This window comes from Pholcus phalangioides, unplaced genomic scaffold (genome assembly GCF_987345545.1).
Source record: "Pholcus phalangioides strain wild (caught in Gottingen) unplaced genomic scaffold, Ppha-v1.0 ptg000009l_1, whole genome shotgun sequence".
NCBI lineage: Eukaryota > Metazoa > Arthropoda > Arachnida > Araneae > Pholcidae > Pholcus > Pholcus phalangioides.
In genome coordinates this window covers 8,863,737-8,881,746 of record NW_028301602.1, presented here as the reverse complement: position 1 = coordinate 8,881,746, position 18,010 = coordinate 8,863,737, and the positions used below count along the sequence as shown (strand labels likewise).

At 33.6% G+C, this 18,010-nt stretch overlaps 1 protein-coding gene across 1 annotated transcript in view; it reads right to left on the bottom strand.

Moving 5' to 3' along the window:
• The window catches only part of Nup160 (nuclear pore complex protein Nup160), a 104,784-nt gene that overhangs the window by 68,062 nt on the left and 18,712 nt on the right, over positions 1 to 18,010 (bottom strand). Inside the window, exons 6-9 of the mRNA XM_089237125.1 lie at positions 16,561 to 16,675; positions 13,607 to 13,679; positions 10,505 to 10,668; positions 410 to 516 (exon numbers count right to left, since the gene is read on the bottom strand). Coding sequence (XP_089093251.1) covers positions 410 to 516; positions 10,505 to 10,668; positions 13,607 to 13,679; positions 16,561 to 16,675 — 459 coding nt within the window. The remainder of the gene's footprint in view (positions 1 to 409; positions 517 to 10,504; positions 10,669 to 13,606; positions 13,680 to 16,560; positions 16,676 to 18,010) is intronic.

Genomic DNA, 18,010 nt, shown 5'->3' with positions numbered 1-18,010 from the left:
ATCTCTAATAATACCTATCTCCCCATCAAAAGTGAAAATAGCATTTAAAGAAAATAAATTTGCTTTTATTTATCAAAAAAAATACAAATAGTGTTAGTTTAAATACACTGAAAACAAGTCTGTGAATACACCAGATTTTTTATAAGATAAACAAAACACAATTAAATATTGATTGTTAAGAAAGTTACTGAACAATCAAGATTAAGTTTCACAATGTTTAACATTGTGAAACTTAATCTTGATTGTGTTTAACATTGTGAAATTTGTAACAGAAACATTTAAAGATATGGACAAAAAAAAGTTTTTCACAAGACAAAACTATCTTCATTTATGAATTTGATCCTACATCTCTCTCAATTTGCATTACAGAAGCTTCAATCAGATAGAAAAAAAAAAAATAAATAAAAACCTTGAATTCTGCTCAAACGAAGTTTTTTCCACAACTGGGAAGCTGTCTGGACCCCACCAAAGAGTCCATACATGTGAAGATGTGACACAAAAATCGACTAGGTTTTGCTATGATAAAATATAAAAAAAATATATAATAAACAATAGTGCAAAAAAAGACAAAATTCTCATCTCATAGCATGATAATTACCATTTTACCAGTATTTACACCGAAACTTATCTTTTTCAGATTTAACCTGAAAGCAAACACAGGGTTAAGATTTCAACAGCTGGCTGATGCAAAAAAAATGAATTTGGGAAGGGAAATTCCACTGACTTTGAGAACCCATCGTCCTCTCACTAGTAGAGTCATCCTCTTGTAGTCTAGAGCAGCGGTTCTCAATTTTTTTTTTTGCCCATGCCCCCTCGACCATTTCCCATTCCTGTGGCCCCAGGGTTGCAACTAGATGTTTGGTCACCTGGGACAAGTGCGCCCCCTCTGGTCCAGCGTCTGGGGCACAAGACCCACCTGCTCCCCCTAGTTGTAGCCCCGCGTGGCCCTCCTTGTGACCAAGATTAATTTCCTAACCCCCCCTTTCCCGATTATTCAAATACAGATGTGCCAACTTTTTAAATCCAGAGATTCCCCCGAGGGGGGTACCCCCTCCTCCTCGACACTCATAGACTCGATCAAAAAAAAAATCATAACCTTTTTTTTTAATAAATTACAAAAAAGTTACATTGTTCCCCCCCCCCCCAAAGCACGTTCTGCATTGCCCCTGAGACGAATATAATTCTATGCCAGTCTTTCCACGCAGAATAGAGAGAGAAATCACATCTACATATACTGTTCATAAAACAAAAGTGTTTCCTTTCGTGGATGCTATCAGTGATTGATAATCTTGGGTATATGAATTCTTAAAAGCTTTATATTTAGCTGTATATAGCTTAAAGTTTTATATTTTCTTTCTGAAGATGTTTAATCGGAAGAAACGATAAAAAAAATTCAAATTACAAAGCTGCGGACGAAAAAACATGTTTACCGCGCCGCTGTTAATGGAATACAATAACGATTATACAGGAATTTCGGCAACGAAGGTCATGCCCCTGATAAATGATTGCCGATAAATGCTACGAAAACAAAGTCGCGTCTTTGCCAGTTGCTTAAATGCGGTCACGAAGACTTTTTTTTACGGCTGCTCTATGAAAATGACTACGGCTATCCTCTACGGGTGTTTTCCCTAACGACGACGGTAATTATTGATGCCACGACAACGTGAAATCTAATTTTCTGCCAAAATCCGGAGAAATTTTAACAAATCCAGAGAGCGGGAGGAAGGATGAAAAATCCGGAGTCTCCCGCCTAAATCGGGAGAGTTGGCAGGTCTGCAAATATTGTTTGAAGTATAAATACGGTTGAATTTAATTAATTTTTGGTTTATGAAAATAATGAAAAAGAAAAACATAATTCAGTACAGTAAAAAATTCAATAAATTTTTAGGGTTCGTTTTCAATGACTGATTGCCACAATCATAAGCACTCTCTGCCACTTTTATATATAATACTTGATTTAATCATACCTTTTCACAATAAACATTATACTATTAACACGTCCTCCTCGCTTACAGCGAGCCTTTGAAATTACCTCCTGAGTCCACAGGAGCCACTCTCTAACTAACTGAAAACACGCCAAGCTTCTTTTCTCTTCGTCGAGGGCCTTTCTCCCCAACCCACGCTTTCTAATCCCATCATGCTCCTTCCCGATGGGGGAACCTTACAAAATTATTTTCAATCAATGTAAATTTTGTGATTGCAGATGACACAATGTTATAAAGTTACTGTACTGGATAAAATTGTATTATTTAGAGATAAGTTTCTCGTGGGTAAATGTTTATAGTTTTATTTAGAATTATCAATTGTAGCTTTTAAAATATGCATTCTTATAACTATAAAAATCACAAAATGCGGTAGCAAGCAGTTTTATTACTTTTATTCTCTTCATGCAGATGAAAATTTTAATGAAAAAGTAGCCACATAATTGAAAGTTAAAAGTTTAACCTTTCACATCATTTTCAATTATAATACATACATCAAGGATATGGGTTCATGCTGTAGCCCTGCTCTGAATTAAAAAAATAATAAGTTTGTGAGAAATTTTTTAACATTTGTTTGAACCATTCATTCCAGAGAAATCATGTATGCAGTGACAACTGTTCATTTGGAAAAAAAAATGAGTTTAAATAATTTATGAACATATGATTCATCATCAGAATTTCAAACCAATCAGAAATTATAAATAATCAGGTTTCAAATAAAAAAATTACAGGTTTGTTCATTTTAATTTTGATAGGATATTTATATTCATTGTGAAAATCTGATGTCTCATTTTATGACAAGCTACCTCCAAGTGGCATTTTGGTTCATATCTTTAGGAAGTAAATAAAAGAAAGAAGGGAAGGGTAGGAAAAAAAAAGAAGAAAGACCAAGAAGGGCTTAGTTGTGCATAAATTCTTCCAAATTCCACTTTTACACAATCCACAACTCAGTGAGGCTCCCTTAGTAAGTCTCTCAGTTACATGGCTTTCACATTTATGAGGCACTTGACTTCTGCCACAATCCATCCCTATATTTTTCAATGTTAAAATTTTATTTATGTGACGAATAATTTCAATAATTTGATATTTTCACTATGAATTGAACTCCAAATCTTTGGAATCTATGACATTTCCAAATATCAAATCCAATAATTTTTACAGATTGTGAAAAGATGTCACTGAACTAGTTTCTCATGCCCAAATTATCAACGCAACCATAAACTTTAGATCGACAGATACAAAGAGACTCTTCGAGCCAGTTACGGGCATTTCAAAGTGAACACTTATGTGAGAATTTATTGAACTTCTCTGAGAAATCAGCAGATGCAGCGAGTCTCTTTCTTCAAAATTCTATAATTTTCTTTATGAGCTAATTTACACCATATGATTTTCCTGGGTTGAATATGCTACCAATTAAAACATAAAACAAATTATAAATAACTTACTGTTGTGTTGTCGTTTTTTATTTTTCTTGTGGGTCTGTATATTTAATTATTCCATAATTTTCCACAGGCTGTAGCAGTTCCAATTTGATGAGGGAGTCATCCAGTACTTTGTTTCTTTACTTCAACCTGTTGTTAATGTCCTGTTTCTGCCAAGACAATTTCAGTTTACTCCTCTTAATGGACACATGGACACACCCCCTTTTATGGCCAAATATTAATTTCCCCTTGTATAATGAAAATACGCATCTCACCCCCCCCCCCCCTTTTAACAGACGATTTTTTTTGTCCGCAACAGAGAGATTTCACTTTAATACAGAATAAATTTTAAAAAACAAAAATTATGAGATATTTTACGATACGAGGGACAAATGATCAAAGGACTATAATTTTGGCAGATTTGTACTGCTGGAGAGGTGAAATGTTCTTCAACCAATCATTTTGAATATCACACACATGCTTTTGTTTACATCAGAACCAAAGTTAGAATGAACAGAGAATAAATACAAATACAAAGGTCACAACAGAGAAAATGCCCAACGAGGTGGCTGAAAAAGATGGATGTCAAATATAGAAGCTATCTAAAACATATAAAAAATACAGGGTCATTCCATGTCAAATCACCCAGCCATGACACCCATAGTCTCAGATTTCAATGATTTTTTTTTATTTGTTGCATTTACCATCCTTATTAACCGTGTGAAATATTATTTGCATATCTCTAAAACTTTTTGAGAAAAAAAAATGTTGAAATTTATCAAAAACTGATGCAGATGACTTTTCTGAGGCTCAATTTTTAAGCGGCATTGTTTGAGAAAATAAATCATAACTTTTTCAATTTTCAGTATATTCAAGTGAAATTTCCACTAAGTGTTCACAAATACATGCAGAATATGAATAAAAATAATTCATACACTTACATTTGAAATTTACATGCAAAACAATTATGTAAACTTTGTTTTTGTGGAATTTTTCGTTAGAAAAAATACAATTTTTCAAACATATATTTAGACTAGAGGCACAGCAGTAACCAAAACAACTTTTATTTTAAATTTCTCCTAAATATATGAAGTAAAATACTGGAGAAAAAAAATAATGGTTTTTTGACCGTTAATATGTTTATTCTGGCTCGCAACACAAAATTCATCGAAATAAGACTGGATCTTTCCGATTTCAAATCATTCAACCAGATACTGAAATGCAACCCATCATCCCGGATTCTAATCATTAGTTTTTGTTTATTGCTTCTACCATGCTTGTTGACCATGCAAAGATTCATGTACATATCTTGAAAACTTTTTGAGAAAAAAAAATGTTTTCTAACCTCACACGAATGACGTCTCTTAGGCTAACCCCATTCAAGCAATATTATTTGTGAAAATATAAAACTTTGCAGATTTTCAATACATTCAAATGAAATTTCCACTAAAATGCTCACAAAAAAAATGCAGATTATGAATAGAAAAAATTTAAACCTTAGAGGAAAAAAGTCATTTAAATTTAATTTGTTTATTAATTTGTTTATTAATTTTTTTTTTAAACACAATTTTTTAAACCCATTTTTTTGGGATGCACAGCATGAATTTTCAATTTTTTTTTTAATTTAATCCTATTAATATATTAAGAAGACTGTAGAAAAGTAAACATTACTTTGACAGTTAATACATTTGAGTAATAAAACACAATTGTACTTATATGACTACATTAATTATATTTGTACATTTTGACTTAATATAATGATTCATGCTTAGTAAAAAGAAATTTAAATTTTATTTTTCATGTACACTTATACATTTATTACAGTATTCACTAAATTAAGTTTCATGAATAGTTAACGCAATAATTCAAAACAATTAAGAAATTTTAAAATGCTAATATTAAAAGAATTCATGAAATAATTAGAAATGTTAATGTAATGTCCCAAATGGGAGTTGGTGAAAAAAAAAGGCTTTCAGTGAATGAAATAAATTTTTAAATTAAACATTCATGTTCAGATTCTTAGAAGTGTCCAAATAATTAATTTCACTTTTAGTTGATCTATAAATATTTCTTATGATGCAACAAAGACAAACTTTTGCAATCTGATATATTTTTGCATAAAGAATTATTTTGTATTTGATAAATCCAGATAATGTTAATCATATATATAGATTAATTTTTAGAGGTTTTTTAACATGCTTAATTACAAAGTTATTTTACCACAACAGTGTTAATTTTTTTTTAATTACTTCGACTTTTACAGTATATATTTTAATAAACATATATTTAATGTATATGATAAATATGAAATGGTTATACTTGTGTGGAAAAAAATCTACATTATAATATTTAACACAAGCCTCTATATATTTTTCCCAAGAAATAATTTAAAATTGCTGATAAAAAGCCAGAATATGAGGCATTAAATCACAAAGAATGAAATAATGAGGCAGATGGAAGAGAGTAGAATTGAGAACATAATGTATATAATGCCTGGTGGTGATATATTAAATGTGATGTTTCTTGCTGTGATGATGATTGTAAAAAATAATAATAGCTTCTGTGAAGATATAAACTATGGCACACTGGTCTTTGTCCTTCAGAGGGCAGCTGGTGTCTTATTTAATTATAAGACTTTATCATCCCACCAGGTGATGATAAAGTCACTGCTGCTGCTTCATGCTTCATTGGGAAAACTAAAACAAAAGTGTTAGAACTAAACTGCTTCCCCCCCCCCCCCCATCAAATGATGCAAGTCTCAATTATGATCTTGCTGAAGACAGAATGTGCTCCATAAAGTAGCCTACTCCAGGGTTAGCAAATTTTTCTTATGATAACACAATTCCCATTTGAGCTAAATATTTTATATCATCATTTTGGAATTCAAAGTAAAATGTCAGAAAAGACACTTGAAATTTGTTGGAAAAATCTGAGTTTTGGAAAAGAAACTGGATCTGATAAAAAGTGTTATGCAAAAGTGTAAAATCTGTTACCCATTACATCATTGGACCTATCGGACATCAATATTGAAGAGTGGAGCAAGTTCTGAACATTTATCTACTGTGTGTTTAAGCATCATAGAGCTTTTTTCTCAAAGTTTATGAAATATATCCAAAAGTATGCTTTAATCCTTTAAAATGTCATAAGAAAAAAATAACAAAAGGTTTAAGGATAGTAAACTTGTATTTTTCATGTATAAATGAAATAAACGGTTGTACAAAATAAATTCCAGGGCAAAAAATATGTCATGCCTGTAGGGACAGTGAATATAAACAACAATAAATTAGGTGAAGAAACTGAATACTGTGAAGAGATGAACAGTGATAGTAATGTAGAGAAGTAACTTGGAAAAATGTCAATTATTAAACAAGAAGCACTTGAAGAAATAAATTCATCTCTACAGAACATAGAAGAGTCACCAATTAAACTTCACAGGGCAGCTCCACAGTGCAAGTCAAGCAATGCCAAAAGAAAAGTTGAATCTGCTTGCAACACTTTAAAATCAAATGTTTGTAAAGTTTTTGAAGAATTACCAGAAAATGAATCTCAAAGCACACTTAATGAAGGTATTAAACAGAAAGCAAATATGATTATTTTGATAAAGTTAATTAGAAATAAGACTCAATTCAACCATCACAACAAGGGGAAAACTGCAAATTTTAACTCTGGCCCCTGCTTTAAGAAAGGGGAACAAGGAAAAAAATCTGAAGAGTTCAATGTCACTGAATATGCTGTGCGAAAAGCAGGAGAGTTTTTGTAAATGAAAAAGCAAAGGTGAGCCATTGCGTTTTTATTATAAAAAGAATCAAATTAAATTTCAACAATTTTTTTTGCAATCTAATTTTTTAATGCAAAGGTTTAAATTTTCTTTCCTAGTCATAGTCTACATTTTTTTGTGAGCATTTTAGTGGAAATTTCATTTGAATGTATTGAAAATCTGCAAAGTTTTATATTTTCACAAATAATATTGCTTGAATGGGGTTAGCCTAAGAGACGTCATTCGTGTGAGATTAGAAAACATTTTTTTTTCTCAAAAAGTTTTTAAGATATGTACATGAAACTTTGCATGGTCAACAAGCATGGTAGAAGCAATAAACAAAAAATAATGATTGGAATCCGGGATGATGGGTTGCATTTCAGTATCTAGTTGAATGATTTGAAATCGGAACGATCCAGTCTTATTTCGATGAATTTTGTGTTGCGAGCCAGAATAAACATATTAACGGTCAAAAAACCATTATTTTTTTTCTCCAGTATTTTACTTCATATATTTAGGAGAAATTTAAAATAAAAGTTGTTTTGGTAACTGCTGTGCCTCTGGTCTAAAAATATGTTTGAAAAATTGTATTTTTTCTAACGAAAAATTCCACAAAAACAAAGTTTACATAATTGTTTTGCATGTAAATTTTAAATGTAAGTGTATGAATTATTTTTATTCATATTCTGCATGTATTTGTGAACACTTAGTGGAAATTTCATTTGAATATACTGAAAATTGAAACAATTATGATTTATTTTCTCAAACAATGCCGCTTAAAAATTGAGCCTCAGAAAAGTCATCTGCATCAGTTTTTGATAAATTTCAACATTTTTTTTTTCTCAAAAAGTTTTAGAGATATGCAAATAATATTTCACACGGTTAATAAGGATGGTAAATGCAACAAATAAAAAAAAATCATTGAAATCTGAGACTATGGGTGTCATTTTGGCATCTTGCCGGGTGATTTGAAATGGAATGACCCTACAGCAATCCAATAAGAGCAATAAAAAACCAATAATTATGATAAAAAATAAATATACTGCCCAAAAAAATTATGGTTGTCTTATCTAAGCATGAATAGCTTCTCAATTTATCCCCCAATATGTTCATCGTATTTCTTTTTCAGATGAGTCAATTGTGTTTAAAATTCATGACCCCTGGAGATATAACCCTGGCTATACTCACAACCCCTGGCTATACTCACAACCCTATTGGAGAAAAAACTGAGACAACAACCTAGAATTATCCCTTACAAATTCATACTGGTGTCCTCTTGTCAAACCAGTTGATTGATAATGCATTAATAACTCAGTCCATTTCATTCAACCCATTGAAAATTTTGAACACTTCCTACCATATCCCCCTCCCACATCTGCATTCTTCAAATGTTCAAAAAATGAAATCTATCTTCAAAAAAAAACACACACATTTCCAGCATGCCCTTGTTGGCATACATACCTCTTCTCTGCACCCCCTCAAGAAAGTCTATGTCCCTCTGTAGATATGGTCCAGTTCAGGATGAACTAAGTACCGGAAAAGTGGGGGATCACTTTAGGAGAATGCGAAGAGACCTTTTTGAAAATGAAACCGAGCATTCTATTAGTCTTTTAGTCTTTCTGACCATTGCTGAATAATGTTCAGAAAACCTAAGCTGCTCATCAACAAGAGTACTAAAATTGGTGATCCTAGAAATCTTGAATAACAGATGGCTCCTGATGTCTGTAATTGCTTAAAAACTGGGGGTTTTTTGACAAACTTTCATTTTTCACACACGCCTCTACTTCTAGGATTACATTTACTACCATCACTATGTATATTAACAATATATTCACAAAAGAATGTCAATGAATGGTCAGCAAATCTTTGTGACTTTTTAATAGTACCAAAGATAAATAGTAAAGTGGTCAGCGTTTTCATTTGAAAATTCTTTCAACACACAATTTCTTGTGTTTACAGTAACTCCATTTTACAGCAACCTCTTCTACAGTTTGTGTCATGGCCTACTGTCAACCCCACAACATATGTCGTAAAATCAGCCAGGTAATATGCAACACTTTTTTTTTCCCCTCCCTAGTGTTAAATCCTACTTAAACAGAAAAATTGCGAAAAAAAAAATATTCTATGCATTTGTTTTGAAATTAAATTTCTTTTGTCACTCCCTTTTTTGCAAATTTAATGGCTCCCTTATCAGTATCTGTGGCTCTGCATTTGCAAGATTTTTCATTTGTGCCCCTCCCAGAATATCCTAAGTCCCCTGGTTGAGAATCAGTGTGAGGACATAAGTTTGATTCCCTGCAAAGGCAGTTGAATTTTCTTTCCTGGATTTCTCTCCGAATCAGCCAGCTATGAAGACCTTCATATTAATGAAGGAGAGTGACATCTTCAAAATACAGGGTTCCCAGATAAATCTATTTGATCATTTCCCTGACCAAAACTTGAAAATTTCTTTGATCGAAACTCCAGAAAAAAGAAATATAATTCAAAATCTTTACCTTATAAATTTTAGTTTTTCGGGTTTCAATTTTTTTCCCCTTCACAGAACTTTTCAGACTTATCAAATATTTGCAAATTTCCCAGACTTTTGCCAAATATTTCATATTTTCTTTGACTATTTTTCATTTTTCTGACGTCCCAGGTCAGTGGGAAAACTGAAAAATGTTTCAGGCCCAGTTAAATTTATTCAAATATTTTATTTATTTATACAATATTGTTGGCCCTAAGACCTATACAAGAGAATGCGGTTGAATGAGACATAGATATTGTTTGATAGTTAAGCTTTAATAATCTTATGTTTTTTGATTTAAGTTTATCAGCAGAAATCTCAGCAACATTTCCCTCTCTGTTACCATAAAAGTTACTGATTGATTGCAATGGTTGATATAAAAACGCCATGCTGTTGAGCCAAATATATTATGTAGCTCAGCCAATCTTTTTGCACTAACCACAATTTATTTCTTATTTAAAATCAGCCAAGTGAGCCTGTATTATGCCTGTTTATTTCTTTTGAAACCATTCTTAAATTTCATTTTTAAAAAAGCAGTAATTACAGTGGAAACATCATTTGAAATTTTTTTATAAAGCAGAACTGAATTATTTTTGGGGCAACACAAATGAATGCTAACTCATCCAACAAGGAATGATAAATAAGAAACATCGTCCAACAATTTTGTGCACACACAGTCCTAAGGAAATAGATTTCAAGATGTGTTTTCAGAATAATCAATAGTACTTCCAAAAATATTTTTGGCTGATTTCTTTACAAATAATTTCAAGCAAATTTAAATATCATTCAATCTAACAAGTGGTATACATATCCAAAAAATGACAGCTTTCACTCTTACCCTTCTGTAATGTAAAGTTGCAACGTGGGATAACAGATATTTATCATTGATGCACAAAGGCTGGAAGACAAAGAACTGATTCTGTTCGGGCAGCGAAACACTAACTCCAAGAAAGTACTGCTCAGCAACTGAACCAACAGACTTCTTCATATAACACTGTTCTCCTGCAAAAATCAACAAAATCAGTTATAAATAAAATATAGTAAATATAGAGATAAAAATTAAGAAATTTCATTACTAGCCAAAAAAAATGCTAAATCCAGTGACTACTAACAAATGTAAGCCGAAAAAAATTTTAATAAGAAAAGTTGTTTTTGCCAATATTATTTTTTTATAATCTCATGGTTCACACTATGAATGAATTGTGAATGATTTGATCTGAATCATGAAGTGATATCAATAATACCTGTAGCATTTACCATTCACAAAATGCACCACTAAAACTAACTTCAAAAAAAGTGTTAAGCTGGCTTTCCTCCTACACAATTCAATGTTTTGACCCATAATGTTGGCTACAGGGCAAAACATTGTACTGTTTGTGCTCTACCACACAAAAGTGGAGCAAACTATGCTTCAGCCAGGCGCCTAGGACAAATATTATTTTCGCTTTTTTATATTATAAATTCAATATAGTAGGGCTCGTGTTAAATCATGGCCTTATAAGGCCCGGCTCTCAGCTATGAAGAACATGTTTCACTCACTACTGACTATTAGAACTCTGGATAGGATTGAAAATAAGCTGATATTCATTATTTGACATTCATTATTTTTAGTGTTAATACCCTCAAATTTAGGCCCTGAATTAAAAGGAAAATAAAAAGTGATACAGTATATTGTTTTGGGCACACTATTACCATATTTTGAAAAGATTAAATATCAGAGAAGAATAACATGAATTGAATAGTTAATTTAGAAAAATGGTTACTTATACAGCCGCCTCTCGTTATAACGACCATTCTACACTGCTCAAAACAATTAGGGGAAGCACATGGTTTTAACAAAATTACTCAAAGATGTATACCGATAAGTAACATAAAATGAATCATCCATAATTTAAAGCCTAGTAGGAAACGGAAGAAGAAAACTTCATATGCAAATCAAAGTTCATGACGTCAAAAACCAGAAAAAGGAGATAAGGGCAGAAATCGGGATGTTGCAGAAACGTCTGTTTGACTGCCGTAACTGTGAAATTCGATTGCGCAGTATTTTTTTTTGAGACAAGGTGACTTGAGGATGTCTCAACAACGTGATTTACCGGAATCCATGGCATGGCGTGTTATAGGCAGACTGGAATCCGGGCAAACACAACGTAGTGTCATGGACGCTGTTGGAGTCGACAGAAGTGTCATTGCAAAGCTGTGGAATCGATTCAAAGAAACAGGAAATGTTAGACGTCGACCAGGGCAAGGTCGGCCACGTGCCACTACAGCAACTGATGACCGGTATATACGGTTAACAGCCCGTCGAAACAGAACAGAGAATACTACGCAGCTGCAAAGACGGTTGCTCTTGGCAACAGGACGAAGGGTGTCCAGCCAAACAGTACGTAATCGGCTTCATGAGGGAGGGCTCTATGCACGTAGGCCAATGGTCTGCATTCTGTTGACCCCACGCCACCGTGCGGCCCGAAGAAGATGGGCTGCTGAACATCGAGATTGGAGCCAAGTGCTGTTTACAGACGAGTCCAAATTCAGTCTGGAGTGTGACGCCCGACGTGTTCTGGTATGCAGGGACAGGGGCACTTGAAATAACCCCGCATTCGTTCGTGAAAGGTCACAATACAGACGAGCTGGTTGGATGGTATGGGGTGGAATCAGCATAGGCGGACGTACGGACCTGCATATCATTTGGAATGGCACTTTGACAGCCCGAAGGTATGCAGACGAGATACTGCGACCTCATGTCATCCCTTATGCTGGAGCCATTGGAGATTCCTTTGTTTTCCAGGATGATAATACCCGACTGCATAGAGCTCGTCTGGTGGAGAACATGCTTGAAGCTGAAACAATACAGCGTATGGAATGGCCAGCGTGCTCTCCTGACCTGAATCCAATCGAGTATGTTTTGGAACATGCTCGGACGACGCATTGCTGCGCGACCAAGGCCGCCTGTTACTGTCCGAGACTTGCAGATTGCACTTCTTGAGGAGTGGAACAGTATTTATTAAAGTCTGATCAATAACCTCATCGCATCCATGGCAAACAGGTGTGCAGCAGTTTTAGCTGTTCGAGAAGACCACACGCCCTATTAAAACTCATGCATCATGTCTAAACAGTACTTTTTTTTATCGTTTACATGTAACCAAATTGTTGCCCTAAATCATCTTTTCATGTTTTTTCCATATTTTCAAAAAAATTAAAGCTTAATTCCAAATTTTTTTTACGTTTTTTTTCTGTATTGCACATTGATGCGCGTGTACTATCCATTGTATGCCAATACGTGGCTGTCTCACACGGTTTTCTTCACTTTTTTGCTTGCTCCCCTAATTGTTTTGAGCAGTGTATTACAATGCCATATAGAAATAGTCCAAAATGCTTTCGTATAAGAAACATCCTATATTGTTACCATTGGATATAACGACCACCCAATATAACATCCATTTTCAAAGAAATGATAGGGAGGGGAGTTGTTATAATAAGCAACTGTATTTACTTTTTTAGTACTATTATGCCCCTATTCAAAAGTATATTATTCTCTTATAATTTGGATAGGTTTATTGGGTGGGTTGTACAGTGTGAGGAATCGGTTCACCCTCTCTTCAAAACATGTTCTCAGCAACATTTCTTGCTTTACCCTCCAGAAAAAAGCATGCAGAAACTTATTTTAAGGGAAATAAAATTGCTATAAAAAAGTGAATAAAGAAAATTGGTGGCAACTAGAGAAAAATATCTGTCTCTACTGTCAAATGTCTGGTCACCACATGGCAACTATTAATTTTCACCTTTAAGTAAACACCACATGTATATCATAGAACAAATTAAACCCGATAAAAAAAATTTAAACAAGTAGGAACATAAATGTTTGAAGACCTAAAAATTTAGCATTACATGTAATTGCTTAATCTAATGCTTTCAAACAAAACACAAAAGTAAAAATTCTTACTAAGATGTGATGCTGAAATTTCACGGCTCTTTTTGTGCTGGAGAACACATGCTTCCATCATACATTCTTCTCGCTACCAATAATCAAATGATAAAAGGTTACCACAAAAACAATCATATACCATGATTTTATACTAAAGAAAAAAAATTCAATCAGACACTAAAGTTATACAACTGAGACTCGTTTTTACAAACCTGTGTGGACATGAAAAATTAGTTTGTGAAATAGAAAGTTTTTAAATGAGAAACAAATTGAAAGGAATAATATATTGTTTGGGATCAGAAAATTAGTTTGTAAAAACATGCGGTTCATAGATAGGAGGCTCATAAAATCAAGCGTCAACAGAAGACTCCAACTTTCTTTTGGTGCAAAATTTCAAAATAAGGAAGTTCAAGACACACAATGTACGGGGAGGGGGTTTGGTGGCATTAGCTCCCCTCTATGCCCCCCCTCCCACAATCAATTTTTTTTTATACAAAAAGTATTTAAAAAAATTAAAATTTTGGAAGAAAATACATTTATATGTTATTATAATGAATTTCTGTTGATTTCAAGGCTATTCGAAGGCTAAGAGCTCAAAATTTATCTTTAAGAAATTCATTGCAATCCACCCTCTAAGTCATGCTAAACCCATGTTCCACCACCTCAAACCTAATTTTGTAAAAATGAACTAAGTGACACATTTACAGATCACTCAAATGACCCATGCCATAATTATAGAGTATTTAAGTGGCCTGTGACACATTTTCAGATCACTCAAGTAGGCCCATGACTTATTCATGGTGTGAACCATGGCACAGTTCCAGAACACTTAAGTGGTCAGAGGCACATTTACAGATCCCTTATGTGGCATTTGGCACAGTTTTAGAGCACTTAAGCTGCCCACAGTGCAGTTCTACATGACTCAAGTTAACTACATGACAAGTTACCCACAAGTTAATCCGCAGCATAATTATGGATCACTTGAGTGGCATGCAACACAGTTCCAGAGCACTTGAGTGGCCCGCAACACATTTCCAGAGCACTTGAGCAGCCTGGACACATTTCCAGATCACTTGAAGAATCCGCAGAGCATTTAGAAATCACTAAAGCAACTCTATAGAGGACTTATCAATAGGGAGAATGTTAGTTCAGCTGCCCACAAACTAGGGAAAGGTTTTTGTTTCTGGCAAACCGAGTAAGATGCATTAAGAATATTTCATACTTTTATAAAGAGTGGTTGATGACGTAAGCATCATTCTAACCCCTTCCCCTCATCAAAAAATCAGCAAACCCAAAGCCCCTCCCCCATCAATGTTGACATAATAATTCATTGACTCCTAAACATCACTCCTCAGATGAGTTTCTAACGAATATGTACACGCCGGAACATGTTGTGTATATGCACGGCCCTAACAACATATTTATACTGACAGAGTTGTGCTTGTTTCATGTTCTTGCTGGTGCTGCCATCTGTCTTCCATTGCGGAAGACAAAGGTAATAGAACATATTTGTAGTAAAGTAATTTGTATATGTATTAGTGGCAGACCCTGGTCATGTTCAGTTTATTCTGCATATATATATTAATACCCAGGGTTGACAAATCCCAAGCATCAGGTCACTCGCCATAGCAACACAATTTTCAGAATTGGCACCTAAAATTTTATATGTTCGATTGCTAAATTGGACAGAATCACTATAGCAGAATTTGACAAATCCCAGGCACCAAGTGGCCATGGCAACCAAGACATTCTGTATGTGATTGCTAAATTAGATTCTAAGGAAGATACAGAATTTTCTGATTGCATGAAAGTGTGTCCTCAGACATGAGGAGTCAAATTTCTGTAAAAGTAAACAAAACATTATTTATTACCGTTATTTCTTTAAAAAAAAATCTGTTCATCGCTCCTAATTAATTTGACTGGAGTCTAAAATAGTTTTCTGACTTGACAGGCCCTGCACTATAATAACATAAAACATATTCATATGTAACATTGTATACATAATAAATCTGAAGGGACCAGAGAGAGAGAAACGACAATCATCATATTTGAAGGTTTGCTATAAGCTGGGTTAGAACTGTGTATCTTCCTCATACCAACTTCAAATTTTACTTGACTTATGGAGAAAAAATTAAGCACACTTTGCTTATACTGATTGTAATTGCAATCAAAAAAATTCAGAAAATAAGTATAACCAGGGGGGTCTGTCTGAACTTTTTTTATAGGGCCCTATTTTTGTGAAAATTTTCCTTATTTTTATGAAAAGGGTCATTAATTTTATGGGAAGAGACATAAGCTTGTTAATTTATCACAGAATAAATAAAATGTCAAATTTATGGTTCAATTAATTTGTATTTTGTGGAGGCTCTGTTTTTCAGATTGGAAATTTTGTGAAGGGTCCAGAAAAATGGGCCTAAATTTTGGCTGAACAGACCACTGATAACAATAAGAAAGTCAAACATTTTGATTGCTGCAAAATTTATTCATCAATATAGCATTTGATGTTGTATGTACAGGTATCTCCTAGCTTTAAGCAATCTCACTTTATGCATTTCGCTATAATACAATCTGGAAAAGTTGGTTTGAAACATCGCAAACTTGGGAAATTTGTTATGTTATTTTAATGATGCATAATCTGAAAATGATCTTGCAAATTAAAGAGATGACATAGTCATGATAATAAAATCTGTTCCGTATAGTAACAAATGGAATATGTAGTAATAAATATAGGAATATGTTTTAGATATTTACTGCCTAACAAATCTGCTATATAAGAACTAGACTTACGAGAGTATAAAACATTTTTTAAGAGTTTCGCTCTTAGAATTTTCAAACCATCAAAACACTATATATTCAAGATATATATTTTAAATGTAAAAGATTTTAGATGTGTAAAAAAATGAGAGTTTTAGCTTCACTTGCATTTCAATATATGGTATAAAAATAATACTGAATTTGTATTCATATCTTACATTCTGTGAATACATGTGAATCTGTAGTTCCCTATTCATAGTGAAGATATAAGTGTCATTTTTATTTTGATGGCAAACAATACTGACGATGGTATCTCCAGGATTTGAAGCTCCCCTAGTCAGAAATAAAAAATAAAGAAACATCAAAACACAGTTCATGTAACCACACAGTGGAACGGTTTCGGTTAAGGAGCATAATTTTTTCTGTGAACATGCTCGTTATCAGAATCACTAGTATATTATATCTAACTTCTTCATAGGAAATAATGGAAACTCGGGTGATTCTTTTCACAAATATTCATTCCCATAAAAATTATATTTAAATTAATCAATAATTACTCATTGGTTATTTGCTGGTTCACCACAATATTTTTTTTTTTTTTTGTGTGACTTTAAAAAATAATCTATCCAATGATACTTGCTTTCACTTCCTTTTTGGGGGCTATGCGTAAATGGGAAACTGCATTGTTGTAGTTGGACAGATTCTTTGCTCGCACACTACTTTATTTAGGTGATTCTTTTCACAAAACTTTGGGCAACTTCCCACATTCGACATCTCATTTGAAGTGAGAAACTCCTCCTCATTTCCCTTTTGCTCTGATGAGATCCCATCCACAAACTCTTGCATGGAATGGAGATTCATCAATTGTTTATGGTCAACTTCTGGCTTTGTTCTTCCACTAATTCTTCAATGCCATCCAGCTTGATTTCCAGCATCCAGCAAAATTTCCCATGGTCTTTTCCAAGGATTCAATCTCATTGACAAATGGTAGTTTCTGTTCACAAGCCAAACCCTCAAAGTCGTGTTCAACAATGTGATCAGCCCAGTTTCCATCAATCACAATTGAGGATTCTCTTGGTGACACCCATTCCCGGCTTAATTGATGATCTTCAGGTAGCGCACAATGTGGAAATGGTTTTTTCCAAAAACTCTAGAAGGATAGGGTTTCTTAAGTTTGACAAACTGAAAACTACGTGGGAGAAAATTAAAAAGAACTTCGCAGTTTCCAAAGCGAAGAACCATCAGTTCAGTTGTGATCACGTGAAACTGAGTAAACAAAGTGCAAAATTTTTGCTCATAATGTGAATCACTCATTAACCAAGTTACTCGTTAACCAAAGTTCCACTGTATATCAATCTGGGGAATGGCGTAAAGTGCATTTTTCTTTCATCAATCTAAGTCCATTTCACACCTTTTTATTTTACTATTTGATCAATATATATATGCCATCTCTTTGGGCATTTTGCCTGTTGTGGCCTTGTATTTTTATAAACTAATGGGATACACTCATGCAGTTACAATTGAACCTCATTGACATATTATATATTGTTGTAAGTTATTGTTCATAACTTAAAACAATGCTTCACATGTGAAGGGCCTCCGGCAGGTTCTTGTAAGATGATAAGTAGCTACTGATCAGGATAATTTCTTGTTTCTCAAGCTGTATCT